Source organism: Rhea pennata, chromosome 13, assembly GCF_028389875.1.
Source record: "Rhea pennata isolate bPtePen1 chromosome 13, bPtePen1.pri, whole genome shotgun sequence".
NCBI classification, from domain to species: domain Eukaryota; kingdom Metazoa; phylum Chordata; class Aves; order Rheiformes; family Rheidae; genus Rhea; species Rhea pennata.
Window position 1 is genome coordinate 9,508,923 of NC_084675.1, and position 17,636 is coordinate 9,526,558.

A 17,636-nucleotide genomic window follows, 5' to 3' on the forward strand; every position below is an offset into this window, starting at 1 on the left:
TTTAATTTACAGTAATTTACAGATTTCGGTAAGGAGAAATTTTTTTCAAAAGCATGACTTCAAAACAACAAGATGATTTTACAGATCCTTAGAGCACTACCAAGTTAAATATCCCAAATTCCCTACACTAAATGCAGAAAACATAAAAGGTGATTATTGGAACTGCATATAGTACAGGGATGCTTGGTAGTCACTAATCTACATTACCTATTCATTATGCCTCCAGTGGAGGAGTAGGGAGCGGATTAATATGAAAAAATGGCTTAAAAGACTACAGAGTAGATATACAAGGAGATGCAAGATCAGAAAAAAGTGCTACGAAAAGTCACCCCCCCAATCTCTTTTGAACTCTACCAGTTTAAGCGTCCTTAAAAAAAAAAAAAACAACTTCCTTTTTAAATGGAAGAATAGTACATTAACAAGTTTGATACATTCAAACAATTCAGTTGTTACTCTAGAAACTCACAAGCGCCAGGTTTAGTGTTCTTTGTTCTATAGAACATGCTTACAAGTAATACACTATTTACGTGCTACTTCATATAATTCTTTGCATCCCTTTAAAAGCAGAAAAATCAGATCCAACGTTTAAGAAGTTTGGATTAGATTTTCTATTGAATCTTTCTTCACAGCGCCAGTGACTCAAGATGAAATGTTTGAGAAACATATATGCACTTTTTCATTATCCTCAAAGTACGTCAGTTCTTAAGTCACAACTTTGTGAGCTTTAATATTCTTAGATTTTTGCAGGTCTTCCAGATCTACGTGTGGTTATTCCATTCTGTACCATTAAAAGCAGGAACAATTAAGCATAGAAGCCATAGCTCAACATTCAATGCCCATTCCTATTATTAAAATTCTCCTCTGAGTGAGTAATCATAATTACAGTGCATGAAATAAGATCTTTAGGATGCTTTCTCCATTTCAGCTAAAAAATGAAAATAACCAATACCTTCTGTAATACACAAAACAAAAAATTACAAGTAGGAGAAGATGACATAGTTACCTGTGGCCTCGAATATCAGACTGATCACAGACCCCTCCTAAAGCAATTCTGTGGAATTCTCGACCCAAAGTCTTTGCAATAGATCTTCCAACACTAGTTTTACCGACTCCTGGGGGACCCACAAAACAAAGAATGGGTCCCTTGAGGTTGTTTTTAAGCTGCCTGACAGCTAAGTACTCCAAAACCCTCTTCTTCAGCTTCTCCATAGCATAATGATCATTATCCAAAAGAATTCGAGCTGCACGAATTTCAAGGCGATCTATTGATCATTAACAAGAGAAAAAATATCAGCATATTTACCTTTAAGACATAAACAATTTGTTTCATAGTATGAAAGATACCAATATATTCCCAGACATGTTTATCAATATATAATTCATCAACCGTGTCATTTTTTTAATGAATCACTGAACAAAAACATCATTAACAGTCATAACTTTCCAGCTTTTAAGACTATTAATGCATGTTTTTATTTATTGTACCTAAGAAGTCTAAAACACCACACACACATGTGAATAGAAACTCTGCAACTTTGCTTAAGGTAATAAACTTCCAACCACCTGTGACATGGTATATCTTTGCAAGCTGAGAGCGCAACTTGCAGCAATGAAACATTCCCCCAGCACACTACAGTTTTGGCCATAAAATCAAACACTTCACTCATCTTGGGGTTCTCTGAATATACTGATATTTGTAAGCTGTTCCTTTTACAATTTAATGTTTAACAAAAATATCCACAAGAATATTTCTGAACATCCAAAGCTCTAGTTCAAAAAGGCTGAAATTCATCACCATGAAATTCATCACTAAGAAGGCAGAAGTCAGACATGTTTTTGCTGGTACAGTATATTAAATTTCTTTTTAAAATCAGATTGTTACAAATGCTATTAAAAAGTTGCAACTCTTCAATAGTTGCTAAAAGTAATTAGAAATCCTTTTCCCCTAGTAGAACACCTTCTGAAAGGGCATTCTGCTTGATTAATTTACTCCTGCAGGAGAAAGTCATACTTGATTTTCTATTCTTTCTTCACTTTCTATTTTTGTGTTCTGTGCTCAGACTAGTATCATCAATCTCACAACTTTTCAAAACTATGGTATAAAGCTGAAGTGATACTAAGCTTTTCTATTGTATCTGAAGTCGTAACTATTAAAAGTAACTACATTTTTTCACACTCCTGTTCCTTACTAAACTTCATTAATTTCAGATGTGCCAGGATCTTCTTCAGGAAGATTAATGATCCAGAAGTTTACAGAGGGGTGGGTTTTTTTGGGGTGGGACATATAGATGGCAATTAGCTTGATGCAATTTTCTTCATTATTTTTAAGAGAAACACCACCTTAATTTCTTGTGAAAAAACTCCCCCAAACAACTTTACAGTAATTATTCTACATTCTATTTTTTCCAAATGCATATCATAAACATAACTTTTGAATGCTGTGTTCAAGAATAGACTCTAAAGTACAGAGACATCTCAGTGATCACCATGAACTAAAAACTTGTTTGCAAGACATGAAAAACAAAGCAAGTCCAAATAGAAAACAATCAAAATATGCCAGCATCAAGATTAACAAAAGTGAAATAAAAAGAATTATTCCAATGTTCTAGTTCTACTTTAAGGAGAAAAATCTAGGGAAAGAAATTCATCATTCTGAAAAAATGTAATAATGATTAATATTGTTTTGCCATACAGACATAGTAATGTAGTATGATTAATGTTAACTCCAATGTAGTTAGCAAAAATAACAAAAGCTGTAAGAATGCAGAGGTACTACTTCCATAAATACTAGCAAACACATGACAGCCCCTCCAGGGACTCTCTGAACACATACCACTATCATATATATTGGAATATGGAATATTACAGTGCAAAATGAGGCTAGGATAGTGGGTATATGTACGTGTATACAGATCTTATTTTAAATCAGGCAGACTGTAACATCTCGGTAATGCATTAATGACATTTTTACTGTCAGACCAATAAACAAAAATTTCTAAGACAGGCTTAAGTAAGTTGTGGCTTCTTGTATTAAAATGTCTGCGCAAGAGAGAGCCAAGAATTCACCTTTTGTACTCTTGTTCCACGGCAATTCCACCATCAGTTCCAGGTAATTTCTGGTCAAAGCATATTCTGGCATTGATTGAGGCATCTTCTTTAATCTAGAAATACATACACAAAAATCATTAGATTTTCCAGGAATTAACTGCAAAGTAAAATCTCACTCATACTACAAGACGGATATTTAGTAAACTTGCGGTCATCAGTAAACCTCTTGTTATACGGACAAGAATATCATTCCAACAATTAGGAAATTGTCCTTGCATAAAAATAGCTTATGCCTATGATAAAAGCAGAAAAAAAAATACAATTCTCTATACATATATTACATAAGGAAAAAAATTACTAAATCAAGCTGATACAAAGGATTATCTGCCTACATGCACAGTATCTATGCATTTTTACTGAAGAAGAAACATCGTATCATCACAGACAGTACAGTTATCTCCCTTATCAGGGAAAAATGCAGAAAAAAAAAGACTCGAGCTCTTTCACAGAAATATCTGGATCAGTTTATACATTTATTGTTAACAACTGAGACGTTGTTTGCCTTTTTTTTCTTCTAAGTCTTCACTGCATAATATAGGGACTTAGAGCATGTAGTTTAATGTTACATTAATTTCTAAATCTAGGAGACTTCATATTTCTTTCTGTCCTCTTCTTTGATGTTCAAAAGATATTAAGTGATCAAATCTGTACAGCAAAAACTGCGCTCTACTAATATTTTATTTCCCAAACATAACCAACAAAAATATAGTATCAAGGAAATAAAGATGAAATACAAGTATTTTTTCAAAAAATTAAAATAAGAGAAGAAATCATCACCTGAAAATCTCCTACCTCTTTATTTCCTTAAGACAAACTTTAAGAGCTTGTTCTGACATACTGGATGTTCTAATCTTTTTTTCCAGCATGACAACATCATCATGATCTTCCTCTTCCTCCTCCTCTTCTGTAGCACTTGGAATGTGATTGATTCTTCTAATAGGACGAATAGCTATAACCTATAACACACAAAACCAAACCACAGAATAGCCCCAGTTTCGGGTTTTTTTTAAAGAAGATGTACACTTGCCTTTGCACAGAAACTGCGAGAAAAACATGCAAGGTGCTAAGGGTGTCTTCTTGGTCTTTACAGAAAAAGACAGATAAGATTTTAATCTGATCTAAAACGTTATAAACATGTTCTACAAGTATTAACACTACTACTTTAAAAGGTTACAGCTTTTTTTTTTTTTAGTATATATTTACTAAGTGTATTCATCATAACCATAACGAGCAGGTATTAGAAGATGAACAAAACTAAGAGTTGTTCATGATATTTTAAAAGGCTTAGTACTGCAACTTATAGTACTGAATGGGACAAATCTGATCTTTACAAAAAAGAAGGGCTCTTTTCCTTTCTTGTTTCCTAATTCCTCTTTAGTAAACATATCCACATAGGTATAATGAGATGCAACACAAGACAAGGCTGCTACAGTTTAATAAACTACATCTTTCCCAACAGTACGTGTTATTTCAAAAGCTATCATTCGCCTGCAATGCCATTATTAAAAGGTACATCTTTCACTTCCAAATTCTGCACAGGCCAAAATTTTGTCTGTACACACAGTGCAGATAAACTAGGAAGTAATTCTTTGAAAGAATTTTTAGTCTTTAAAAAGGGGCTTTTATTCAAAATCAGAAAGTAGTCAGATAAAAAAATGTAATGCCTAGACAGCTTAGATATATAAATTGTCAAAGTTGCTGGCTGGTGTTCTCTACAGCTCCAGACTGACTACGTAACATTATGACCACAGCTAAAACGCAGACCAAAATCATGTAGATTCATTGGCCTGTTTAAAAGTGCAACTTTATACTTACTTAGAACATTTAAGAATCCCACATTTAAAGGTCCATACCCTTTTATCATCATCCTGTTTGGGCTTTCTTGTTTTCTGAAGCAGCTTCAGGCCTTCAATTTGTCTAACAAGCAATGGTATAGTCATCTTGAATCGTTCTTCCAGACTAACAGCATCTAAAATCTAAGACCAAAGCGTGATGAGTAGCCAGCATTTTCATGCTAATAGCTCATCAACTGTGAGAAGGCAGAGAGTTCTATCACTGTGTTTTGACCAGAGCTGGAAAAAAAGAGGTAATAAGAAAAGCAAAGCACACAAAAATCTAATCTCAAGTCTATGAAGTTATTTCAGGATTTGCACATTTGTTGTCAAACCAAATCAAAAACTGTGTAACTGTGATCCATTAAGTAAACAGGGAAGACCTTTTACACACAAACAAAAACCTTCAAAAAGTGATACGAGAGCACTGTTTCTCTTCTACTGTATGTTGATAGTTTTCTATCAGCAAAGCTAAACACAGTATGTTACATTTATTCTAAGAAATTCTTTAAACAAAAGACAAATCTCAGGTACTGGTCCAGGGAGGATATAGATAATTTAAAAACTAGACACACTTGATTTGTAAGTGTGAGTATACTTTAAAAAGTAGCAGGAAGTCTGGATTTAAAAACTACAAAGTACTCAAGAAGAATCTTTTATCTCTTTTTAAAGCGTCTTCTTATTTCAGCTGCATTTTCTGCTGCAAACATCTATCAGTATTCTTCTATTCTTCAGTTATTAAACCTCAGAGAAGAGAGAGCTCTTTAAGAAAGTTACAGTACAGTCTCCTCAGGCACACCCAGAAACATCACCTTATACCTTAAGATTTTTTAAAGTATTTTATCCATTATTCCATTTTATACTTCATTCCACTTCTATGTTTAATGATGCTGATGTGTGGAAATGGGTTGAATCAGGCTATCTGTCTTTCCAGTTTCCATCTGCTGCTCTCTTCTTTATCACTTCTAACAAAAATATGGACACGGTAAGTTTGATTTTTAGCTGATTGATGTACCTTTTTCCAGCATAAGATTCAGCCACAATGCACACCTTCACTTAGAACTACTGCATTAATTGCTATTTGGTGTGTTTTGAAAGAATGCAGGTTATGCTTTCAGTTCGAGGTTAAGTGTGTGGCACTGGCAGCAACGAAACAAACACCAAAACTTCCACGTACAGCAAATGAATATAGAAATTAGACTAGTAAGCTACAAACTACAAGGGCTATTTTTACTGTATAACCTTACTTTGACATAAAATGCAAATAAAACTACAGCGTCTCTGTGTTAAAAAAGGCAACCCCCCCTTTTTTCTCAAAAAAAATTTTTTTTTAAAGACCAAAATGAAACTGATTCAGGAGCTGTTATTACTAAAAGGATATATATTAACTTATCAGCTCTACTAGATAAGCAATACATCATTATAATTTGAAGGAAGATTTACCATCTTGTTCACCATGAAAAAGGAAAATCCATATGATGTTGTTATTATTCTATAAAATAAACAGATTCCAACACTAACTAGATTCACTTTACTATTAGGTGAACTCTGATACATATAGATATCTATCTAAAGATTTTAAACAATAGCATGAAAACTTTTTACAAGAACACACACTTAAATGTAACATAAATAGTTCTGCCAAAACATTAGCACTGTACGATCTCAAGTGTAAAAAAAAAAATTTCAAAATTATTTAAAATTTGATTTAACTGTAAGTAACAAATATCTGATTATCCTTAAAAAGTTAAAGAATACCTGAAGCTTCTCTTGGTTGGATGTACGAATGATAGAAGTCAGTATATCTGGCAAAGCTTCTCTAGGCAAATTGTCCAAAAGACGTCTCAGCTTTGCAACAGCAGGAACAGACATATCCAGCATCTCAACCAGCTGTGAGGAACACAGACTGAACAATATTCACTGGTGTTGATGTTTCTTTCAAAATTATTTAAATGAGTATTCAAACTAGAAAGAATTACATCTTTCAGTATAAAATGTGTCTAGGCGATTTGCCAAAAAGCTACTGAAATATACATAAAAATAACCGCACAAAAGTCTTAGGTAAAAGCTAGTAACTCAGCAAAGGCTTTCTGTTTGTTCCAGGAGTTCATAAACATCATCATAGTCTTCAACACTTTTCTTTAATGCCTACATCTTTTATTCCCTTCTCTTTTCCCACCCCCTTAAAAAGAAAAAGATAACTTCCCCAGCTTCTTTAAAATTATTATGATTCTCCCTCTGTACTTCCTTTAAACACATTTTCATTATGGTTGTGGACATCTGTTTATAAACAAGACTCCAAAGAGGTTTCTTTTTTTCCTTTAGTAATGTATTTATTCCAAATCAATCACTATATGTACCAAAATTCTGGAAAAAACTTATTCAAAAGTATTCCATTCATTAAAGTGTCAATACCAAGTTATTATAAAACTAACATACACCTAGACCTATCTTGCAATGAACTGCATAAAGACACTGGAATTCAACACAGAAACCTTAAGCTATAACAAAAATATTTATTTTGGAGCATAACGACTGAAACAGTATCTAACACTGAAAAAGATTAAAAAAAAAAATACAAGGAGAGAGGGCAGACAGGAAACAAGCAGAAAACCCTAAATAAATATACACGCACAACAGTGCAAAGGATTAAAATAATTCACCTGCACTGCATATTTGTAGAACTGTTCTGACAACTCTCCAAGTTCCTCCTCCGATTTACGCTGATTAGTAAACTGCTCAAGTCGATCTAACTGTTCAACTTCAGCAACAGGATACGGCTTCTCTTTCAGCACCTGCAGTATCTGGAACCGGCAGAGGCCCGTAACCAGCAATGTGTAATGAGGCTTGGGCCAGTTGCTGCCAACCACCTGAACTGCCAAAGCAGCGGTGCCAATCCTAAAAACAAGTCAATTCTTTGTGTTATTTGTAGCCTTCAACAGCAGATTTCATGCACTTCTTACTATCAAGCAATAGAGCTACAGGTTGCAAGAACTTCCTGGGTCATTCAGTCCCTTATAACTAAAGGTGACTGAATTACGCAATTCCCTTCAAAATACACCTTAACAAAAAACAAAATCAGACCTTAAAACATCAAAAAGGAGCTAACCGGTAAGCAAACTAAGACAGTATAACTAGATTTGCAAGCACCTAACATTTTTTGATTAATAATTTAACTGAATTCAGCAAGGACAGGAGTGTTCATGTTTCTACTTAAATTGCGTGCCAGAAAACAGAGTATTTTATTTTACAGTTCTTCAGTGAAATCGTGTCTCATTCCAAATAAATGTTTCAGATCACGTGTACCTAACCAAAATACCTGTTTAAGTAGTGCCAATTAAAACAAGAATAAGAAGAAGTTTTTCTCTTGCTAAATCCACTATCCACTAAACGCCCGGTGTGCTACAGCTCTGCAAGCGAGGGACAGTGCACATTTGTTCCTCTCACCCTTCACCCCTCGGAAACACCGTCTGTTTTGGTTTTTGGTCAGCTTACAGGAATCACATTCAAACACACGCGCCAGGTCACTCTGCCGCGATCCTTTTCTCGGGGGGAAGACTGAACCGTTAGTAACGGAGGTAGCCTCAGTGACCCTGCCTCCTCCCTCCGCTCGCGTCCCGTCTTCCTCTGCCCCCTCGCCCCGGTTCTCGAAGCTCTGCCGCGGCGCCGGGAGAGGCTGCCCCAGGGCGCGGCCCCGCGGGGGGGCGCCACAAGATGGCGGCGCGGCGCGCGCACCTGTGCAGGGAGGGCAGGTCGTCGCAGTCGGAGGTGGGGTCGCTGGTGTTGGGGATGACACCGATGATGGTGCTCCTCAGCGAGGTGCCCTTGAGTAGGCGGCTCCGCACCAGCTGCATGTTCCGCGGCGAGTCCACGCTGGTGCGCATGGTGGAGCCGGGCAGCAGCACGCCCTCGTGGGTGAGCAGCAGCGGCAGCCGGCTGGGGATCTGGATGGCGCTGCCCGACGCCATGGCCGCTCCGCGCTCCGCCGCGCCGCTCCCCGGCGAGCCGCCGAGCCCGCGGCCCCGCCCCGTACGGGCCGCCGGCAGGGACACGCCGCGCCGCGGGCGTTTTCGCTGCAGCTGCCGTGCGCCTGCGGCAGGCGCGAGATGGCGGCGGCGGCTCCTGCCCCCGCCGCGGTTTGGCGGTCTGGCGCCGGCGCGACCGCCTCCCTCGGGCGGCTGCTGGGGCGGCCGCGGCCGCCAGGTGTCAGCCAGCGCCCGGGGTTCCCCCAGGGCCGGGGCGTCTGTGCGTCTGTTTATTGCCTTTTTTAACAAGTAAATGTCGTGAAGTCTGACACAAGAGAGATTTGTAACAAAATTATTAACTGTGACGGTTAATCATCTAAGCCCAGTTCTCCTCTGTTTTTACAGGTTATATTTTTTTCCTTAGATCCTCGAGTAAAATCCGCTCTCATGCTGTGCTTGTGCTCGAAGGTTTCTAGACCCCGCTTTCCCGAGCACGGTAGCGCGGGTTCTCCTCCAAGTGCTCCGGGCAGCCCCAAACCGACATGCCGAGGGGCAGGACGCGGCGCCCTGGGGCAGAGTGGGCGCCCCAGGCCGGAGCTTCCCCCACGAGCTGGGCACCAGGGAAGATGGCGGCACCGCTGTTCCCCCCCATTTTGCAGCGAAGTCCAGGCCAAGGCTTTTCCTGGGCGCTGCGGCTGGCTCCAGGGTTGGCAGAGGCCACGCGGCGTTACGGCCGCATAGTTATGCTCGGCCTAACCTTGGTGTCAACGAGGTTATGGCTCTGCTGTGCTCAGCTGATTTTGTATCGCACAATATGACCAATGAAATATTTGCACAATCCTGCAAGAGCCTACTCAAGCGCCAGGGGCTCTGAGCACTCAAGAAAACGTTTGGACAAACAAGAATTTGGAAATTCTCCCTCCCTTCCCCTCAGTAAAAAGTTGCAATATCAAAACTGCATCATGTAATGAACATTAGCCAGTCCCTTGTTAATCAATGACTTGTGCTGTGCATTTTGAACAAAGGTGATCCCGTACAGAGGTGAAATCTCAGAAGCAACAAATATGTTTGTGAAAACTGACAACTTGCTAGGCACAGTATAGCTACAGAGAAAACAAATTTGCTTACTCATGCAGTTTATTAATACCTTAATAATCTTTTGGCCTACTTTAAAATGTCATGGTAACAGGATATATAGAAATACTAAGAATATATTTAAATACAGGAAATTATTACAGCTGAGAAAAGTATCTTCTTTTTAAAGCAGCCGCCTGAGGTACCTTAGGAAGAATCTAGAATTTACTACAGTATTCAACATGACATTTAGAAAATACTAATGCAAAAATGCGCATCACAGAAGATTATGGGAAATAATTTGTGAACTTCCTGGAGTTACAGTTTTTTCCCTTTGTTGGAGATGACTATCCCTGTGGTCACTGAAGGTGGTTTCTCATCTCATTCTGGAGCTGTACCAAAAAATTTCAGAAAGTGCTCTTCAAATCCCTTTCAGTTTCTGCTAAACAACTCTCAGTATCTAGGAATATATTTTATTACACATGTGCTAAGTTTCCAATACAATAGTGCCAGATCTCGGTTAGGATTTGTAGATAGCGTACTCCCTCCTTAAGTTTTTGCTTAAAAACATCCAGATCATATTTGAGCTACAGGCTTTCTGAATCTCCTTGACTAGCAGAACCTCTCTCGATACATGGAGAAACAACCTAGGCGTTAAGGTGTTAAGAGGACTCTTGTGCCTCAGAGTCAAAGGATTTCAGCCTCATGCTCCGACCTCCTCTGAATCTCACTAGCAACTTCTGCAGCAAGTCCACATTATCTAAGCTACAGTGCATTTCCCAGAGAGACATTCAGCCTTAACCTAAAGATTTACTGCAATAGAGAAGCTACCACCTCTACAGCTAAGTTTTTCAATAGTTGATTATTCGTTTTGTTAAAATTTGCACCTTACTTGTAACCTCCAGAGTCTGGCTTCTGTTGTATCTTTAGCTAACAGATAAAACAGTTGTCTACTACGAGAAAAATCCTTCCTCTGTGAGTGCTACCAGTACTCCATGATCAAGTCACCACTTAACTATCATAGAATTGAGCTTCTCTCTCCTCTCCCTATTATGATTTTTTTATAATATTTCATCATCCTTAAAATGTAGATGGCCCATAGTGATCTTGCAAATGTCATATAAAGGGGTGTAATGCTGTCCCCCGTTTGATATTCCCTGCTTTAAAATTAAGCCTTAAATTTGTAGTCCTGGGTATAGCACTGCTTCTCACAGCTTATGTACAGATACTTTGGGATGGATGCAGCACAAATCTGACTAATGGAGGTGCATATCAACATGATGTGGTACAAGACAGTACAACACCAGATGGTATAATGCACCTCTGATTCCCACCTAATCAATCAATGCCTAGTTTCTTAGCTCTGCTTCCACTATCTGAAGCCAGACCAACACAAGAGAATTTTCATAGACTAGAACAGATGGATACTGCTTTAGGCCCCAGTTCAGCAAGGTACAAAACCACCTGCTTAACACTAAGCATGTAAGTAGTCCCATTAATTTCACAACCTTAAAAGACTGAAAGGATAACAATGCTCTCCCTGAATTAGTCAACAAGATCATACTAATCTTTTGCAATTATGATATTCTGCAAGACACATTCCTCCAAGAAATAGAACAGTTCAGAGATGTATTTATTTTATATCTATAAAACTCACATAATTATTTCCCTTTCCCCAGGCCCTGCCCTATTTCTTTATTTACCTGAACATGGGAGAATTCAGTATCTCCAAAAAAAAATGTTTCCTAACAGTGCAGATTTGAGATTAACGCATGTTGCTGAAAAACCAAACCCCAGCCATACAGTGTTACCAGGAAAAACAAACAGAACTCAGGATCCTTTATCTTGAATTCCTTATTTTGAATATATTTAAAAATTTCATAGAATCATAGAATCAGTAAAGTTGGAAGGGACCTCTGGAGATCATCTAGTGCAACTTCCCTGCTCAGCAGAGTCACCTAGAGCATGTTAGACTGGGTTGCATCCAGGTGGGCCTAAATATATATATCCCATATATATATATATATACACATATATATACATATATATATTTACACATGCACATACCTTATTCTCTGTACAATTTTCAAAATGATAAGGCTTTGCAACCTACACCTTAGAGTGATTTCTTTACTGAAGACTAAATAGAAATTTTAGTCTCTTGCACTTCTTGCTGTAAAATCTCACAAGCATCAGATGACTTTTACATAAATGAAGACATTTTTGCTTGTATTAATGCTGTAGCTGGGAATAGCACAGAGTGATTGTCTAAATTAACCTGAGCTGACCAAACCTTTAAACTAACTGCACAAAGAAATTACTGTAGTACTACTGTATAGAAAAACATTTGCCTCAAGAATTATATCCAATGTAAAAAAAAACTTTTAATAGAAGAAGTACTTGCAACTCATATCAGTTTTACATAGTGTTTTCATGATTTTTACTGTAAATAAAATATTTTTATCTTGAATATTTTGAAATAACTATAAGATACTATACAAAAATCCCAAAATGAAAAATCAGAACTGAAACAGAGGTATCAAAATTCTGCTTTTTTTCTCTAGGATCATTTCTTTTTTGAGTTGTAATAGGCAGGTAGAGATTCCAAAGATAATCTGAAAAGCTAATGCAGGAAATTTCTGATGATATATGTCCTTACACCACGAACTGTAAGATTTTTCCACATCTTCTACCTGTTCATCTCTGCTCCTTCTAATGTCCCTGTATTCCTCCATGGTGTAATATTCTCAGTTTATTCCCACAGCTCCTATGCCCTCTTGCCAATACTCCTGGCTGACACCAGACAGCCAAACAAGAAACAGTCCAAGAGACCTGCAGGTAGGCTAGAGCTCTGAGCAGGCTAATTCACCAACTGGCTGACATCAAAAGGAACTGATAGGTGCTGAGTTCTCCTGATTTTTTTTCCCAGTAGGAGCATTAATAGGATCTCTTTCTGCTATCTAGCCACGACTTCTACCTATATTCGTATCAGTGTAATGTGTTTGAAATCTTCAATATTCTTAAATCTACTGGAAGAACTTCAAAATTTATTAGGCTATGAGGGGTGTGAAGATTTGACAGACAGCATAAACACATGCTAACAGTCCCTTTTTCCTTTAAAAAAAAGATAGCTTCTTTGTTCATTTTAATATACTTTATATTTCTGAAAATTTACATTATAAAGCAATAAAACCTTTCCACTGAAACAGATCATATGCTTGCAGTACACCTACCTGTTTTAGTTTGAAGCACATTGCTTTTTTTTGCATCCACTATTACTTTGAGGAAGTAATATTATCATTACTTTAAAGTGGAAGCAATTTAATATAAATACACAGAAAAGAATTTTAACAAATATTATTTTTATAAACGCATAGGAATTGTAAGCTGTTTTGCATTTTGACTAGTTTAACTCTATTTTTGAGTCTGATGTGCTTTAGATTTGTAAATCCTTAACTAGCTCTCACTATTCCAATTCTGATAGATTTATTTTTACATTTGCTACTTGGCAATTATTAGTACATTTTTTTAATAGTCTTTCAAGTTTTATCACCTGGAAGTTCTCCTAATATAAATGCTTTGATTTTAGCTATGTACAAATGAAGGCTTTATTTACACGAAATTAGTGTATCCCAGAGGTGTACACTCTGAGGGCAGACATGAACAACACTATCTTTTTTTAAAGTTATTAAAATAAGCCCAAGTCATTTTTTCCAGCTGCTAATGTGAACATTCTGAAGATACATTTCTTTCTTGGGGGTTGCAGTATAAGCTGCAAACTGATAATAAACTCTGTAGAGATTAATTCCAGCACCGGCATGAAGCTGTTTGTTTGTAAATCTGAGTTGTCAGATAAGACAGCTTCATAGTTGTCACCTCCCTCCCAATCCAACAAAACACTTAAGCACAAGTGCTTAACTTTAAAGATACAAATAGATGCTTTGAACTGATCAAAGCTGTGTTTCTATACATCAGCTAATATGAGCTATTCTGTAAGAAATATGTTAGGTGTACTGCAAAGCACTTAAAATTTTGTAATATATGTGATGAAACAATGCACATATTATAGTCTTCCCAGGTGAGAGATTAGAAGGCATAGTCCATCCTCTGTGTACAAGATGAACTGCATAAAGTGCAGGTTCATTAGATTATCTCCCTCAATAATATTTCCTCCTCCCCAAGTGTGATTCCTACCATCCTGTCATGCAACATCAACACCTCATGAGTGGGAAGCTTACGTAAAGCAATTCAAAACATATCATAATACAACTGGACTGTATTTTAAAATTCATTTGTTTTAATATCACATATTTCTGCTCATTGTAAGGTTGTAGTGGAAATTTTAAAAGTTTTTTTTTAATGTAAATTTTGTATTAAATATCTTCAATCATTCGTCTTTCTTCAGACAAAAGAATCATTAGTTTTGGTTGGTTAGGCTCAGCACAGGGAATGCACGCCAAGCATTGTTAGCAATGCACTCCTGACTACAAGAATGAGTGTGAGACCTTTCAAAAATTTCTGAAACTGTGTGAGGGATTCTTTCATGGTAGCTGTAAACTGCATTTTAGGAGTAACTGCTAACAGACCTCACAAAAACAACTAGACTTAAAAATTCCATCTCCTATTCAGAAGTGAAAGAGAGATCCATAAAAAGGGGGGAAAGGAAATAGGTACATTAAAAAGGCAATTTCAAACTTATTGTTCAAATTTGAAACTGGAGCTAAAAGAGGGTGGTACAAAGAGAGTTCTTGCCTGTCATGCCTACCCAGAGATGTTTTTCACACCAGATGCACACCACTAAATTTACACTGATTCAGAGGAACTTCTGAAGGACAAGTAATATCCATGGGAAATTAAAGCAATGGAATCAGTAGAGCTGATCGGCACAATTAACACTCAGATAAGGATTCAGTTGAAGGGAATTGAAAGAGAATTTCTCATTCAATCTTAACTCAATTTTGCTGCACATAATGTCCTACTACTTGGAGTATGACTTTTTGTGTTAGTCTGCATAGTGCCATATCAGCCTTTTTATGGGAACTGCTAGTGACAGAGAAAAATATGTTTCTTTTGTATAATTTAACTGAATAAAAGAGCTGAATGGGATGAGTTTAAAGTTCATTTATCTTTGGTATCTTTTTGTAAGCTTTCTGCTTTTTAATTTCAGACAAGAGAAAAAAGTTGGGCTTGTAACTAAGAGGAGTCAATTTTCTCCTAGAACCAAGAACATAACTGCCAAAGAAGAGAAGTATATGGAAAATAATGGAGTTACTGGTCTGGCTTATGGAAGTAAATGCTCTTCTGAGTTAAACTCAACCATATTTGTTGTCCATATACTAACAAAGCAACACTTAGAAGGAGCTGCAAAATCACCTTTTCTTGTCCCTCATCAGTCAGAACATTTTCCTCTCTGTATTTCAAATGATTTTTACCTGGTTGCAAGCTAAAAATGATATGTTAAATGACTGGAACTGTTCTGCATTTTGACCTTAAAGAAAGTCCACAGTCTGGGGTCCTCAGGCCTGTTTTCAAATTTACTATGTAGACAAATACTAATGTCTAATTGTTAGTTAAATATTGGGATATATGAGAGTTATACTTTCACTTCTTATCCACTGCTTAATATTCTATCTACTATGGAAGAAGACCTGAACATCTCACTGTGGCAGCTAAATACCTGCTCTGAGGCAGTGTGCTACCATCTCTGACTGTACTGACAGGGAGTCAATCTCATGCTATTAATATAGGATGCTACTAAGGAAATCGTCTTTCTGTATTTTTGCATGTGAAAGAGTTCAGCATAGGTTGAGGAACTGTATTTCCCCCAAATGGATGTGTCCTACTGCAAAGAACGTGTTTGGCTGCGTAGTACACCTAATTGCTCTTTCAGCATAAAAATCAAGCTTTCTCTGCCTCTGCTTCCCAGCAGCTGTGATGGTCTCTTTAACAGGAGGCAAAGGAACGCTGGTGCCAGAAAGTTCCTTGCAAGTTGAAAGTGGCAGTTGACTGGACTGTTGAAGAGCAAGAGAACAGCACAAGCCACAGCACAAAGACGGGAAGAAGGGAAAGAGGCAGGCGATAGGGAAACGAGCACGAGGAGAAATAGGCTAGATATGGAGACACAGAGTAAATATTAAGACAACGACACAGTGACAACATTGAAGGAGAAAGAACAGGAAGGAAACAGGTAAATGCCTTGATTTGCATCTCTTAAAGACTGTCACACTCTGCTGCCACTTTCTGAGCACCTCCTGATGTCACTGTCTCACACTGGGATACTCAGCAGTTCTGAAACCTGGGTATTATAGTTTTATACGCTTGTATAAAAGCTTACGCATCATATTCTGAAAATCTCTCATTTAACTGATTTAACATTAAACAAAAAACATTTTTAATTGATGTTTCTTATACAAAAAAGTGCCACTGCTAATTTTGATGTTATCAAAAAGTGATGAAAAACACTGTGATTAAAGCTGAAAGCAAGAATAAGAAGAAACAATGTTCCATTTCTCTAGTCTCATCCACTGATAAATCCAAAGCAGAGCCAGGCTTAGATTCCCACTGGCTGTGGGGTAGGCTCCTAAAGATCTTGTAAGCCTCAGAATCATATTGTTTTTAAAGAACAGGAGGCAAAGAGATGACATTCTCTAGATTATAACATTATTATTAGAATGTTAATTACAACCACAACGCACTGCTTTAGCAAGTTAGGATTATCTGTGTGCTAGGGGACATTTCCTTTCCTTTCATAGCAAGCTGGGAAGTAATGCATGATCTCTATGCCATCGATAGACAACTTGCTTTGGCTTGTCAGGAAAGCAGCACAGCGTAAGTTGGCCCTAAGGTGACCCCACATTTCTATTTGCCTATCCTTATTTGATTAAATAGTTCATGATTTAACCACGATTTCAAATTCAGGTTATATATAACAAAAACAATGTTTATGTGGTTACTCTGTGTATATATTCATTTTTTTTAATTAATTCAGCACATTATTGCAAGTATTGCATCTATATTTACACAATATTAGTCTAGTATTTAAAAGAAATTTGCTCTGTGATAGACTACTAGTATAGTATTTGCTTGTTTTGAAAGTTTATTTCAGTGTAAAATCTCATTAAACGTTGGTTCTTAATGCTCCCTAAGCTTTACTTGTCATATTTTTGTTCAGATAATATTACTCCACATTTATTTTATCAGACTTCTTCCTCCCTGAATCAACTGGTTGCAGTGTACTGCAGGTGTACTGCTGAGCACCTACAGCTTCCAAGCTGTTTAGCTATCCTTGCAAGTAATTAAGACGTGTTCAGCACATTCTGGTATTTTGCTTTGGCATTTATTTCTCCTCTCTTTGACTCATATTGTATTTGCTTTTCCTGATTTTAAAATATAAGGGACTTTCTATCCTATCTGTTCACATAGGAGACTCTAAATAGTCTACCTGAACTTAATTTAGTCACTCTCCTATGTTTTTTACAGTTGCCTAGCATACTAACTGCACTCTGCAGGTCTGTCAACTCAAGAATGTTTCCTTTTGAATGTTTCCTAATGATTTCCTTCATGATGCATGATGTGCTCTCGCTTTTAGTTATTCAGCCAACTTTTACCAACATTATTCAATTTTTTCCAGAGGCAAAAGCTTTCAAAAATAAAGTTG

The 17,636-nt window shown here is 37.3% G+C and overlaps 1 protein-coding gene across 2 annotated transcripts in view; it reads right to left on the minus strand.

The window, feature by feature from the left end:
- LONP2 (lon peptidase 2, peroxisomal) overlaps positions 1-8,937 on the minus strand; it is a 44,278-nt gene extending 35,341 nt beyond the window's left edge. Inside the window, exons 1-7 of one of the 2 annotated variants that reach the window (XM_062586430.1) lie at positions 8,676-8,937; positions 7,604-7,838; positions 6,699-6,830; positions 4,962-5,084; positions 3,901-4,064; positions 3,067-3,161; positions 1,004-1,262 (exon numbers count right to left, since the gene is read on the minus strand). In XM_062586430.1, coding sequence (XP_062442414.1) covers positions 1,004-1,262; positions 3,067-3,161; positions 3,901-4,064; positions 4,962-5,084; positions 6,699-6,830; positions 7,604-7,838; positions 8,676-8,908 — 1,241 coding nt within the window. In that variant the 5' untranslated portion in view covers positions 8,909-8,937. Of the gene's footprint in view, positions 1-1,003; positions 1,263-3,066; positions 3,162-3,900; positions 4,065-4,961; positions 5,085-6,698; positions 6,847-7,603; positions 7,839-8,675 lie in introns of those variants that run through there. The other variant, XM_062586431.1, reaches the window with a different exon arrangement.
- Between the last annotated feature and the right edge of the window lie 8,699 nt (positions 8,938-17,636).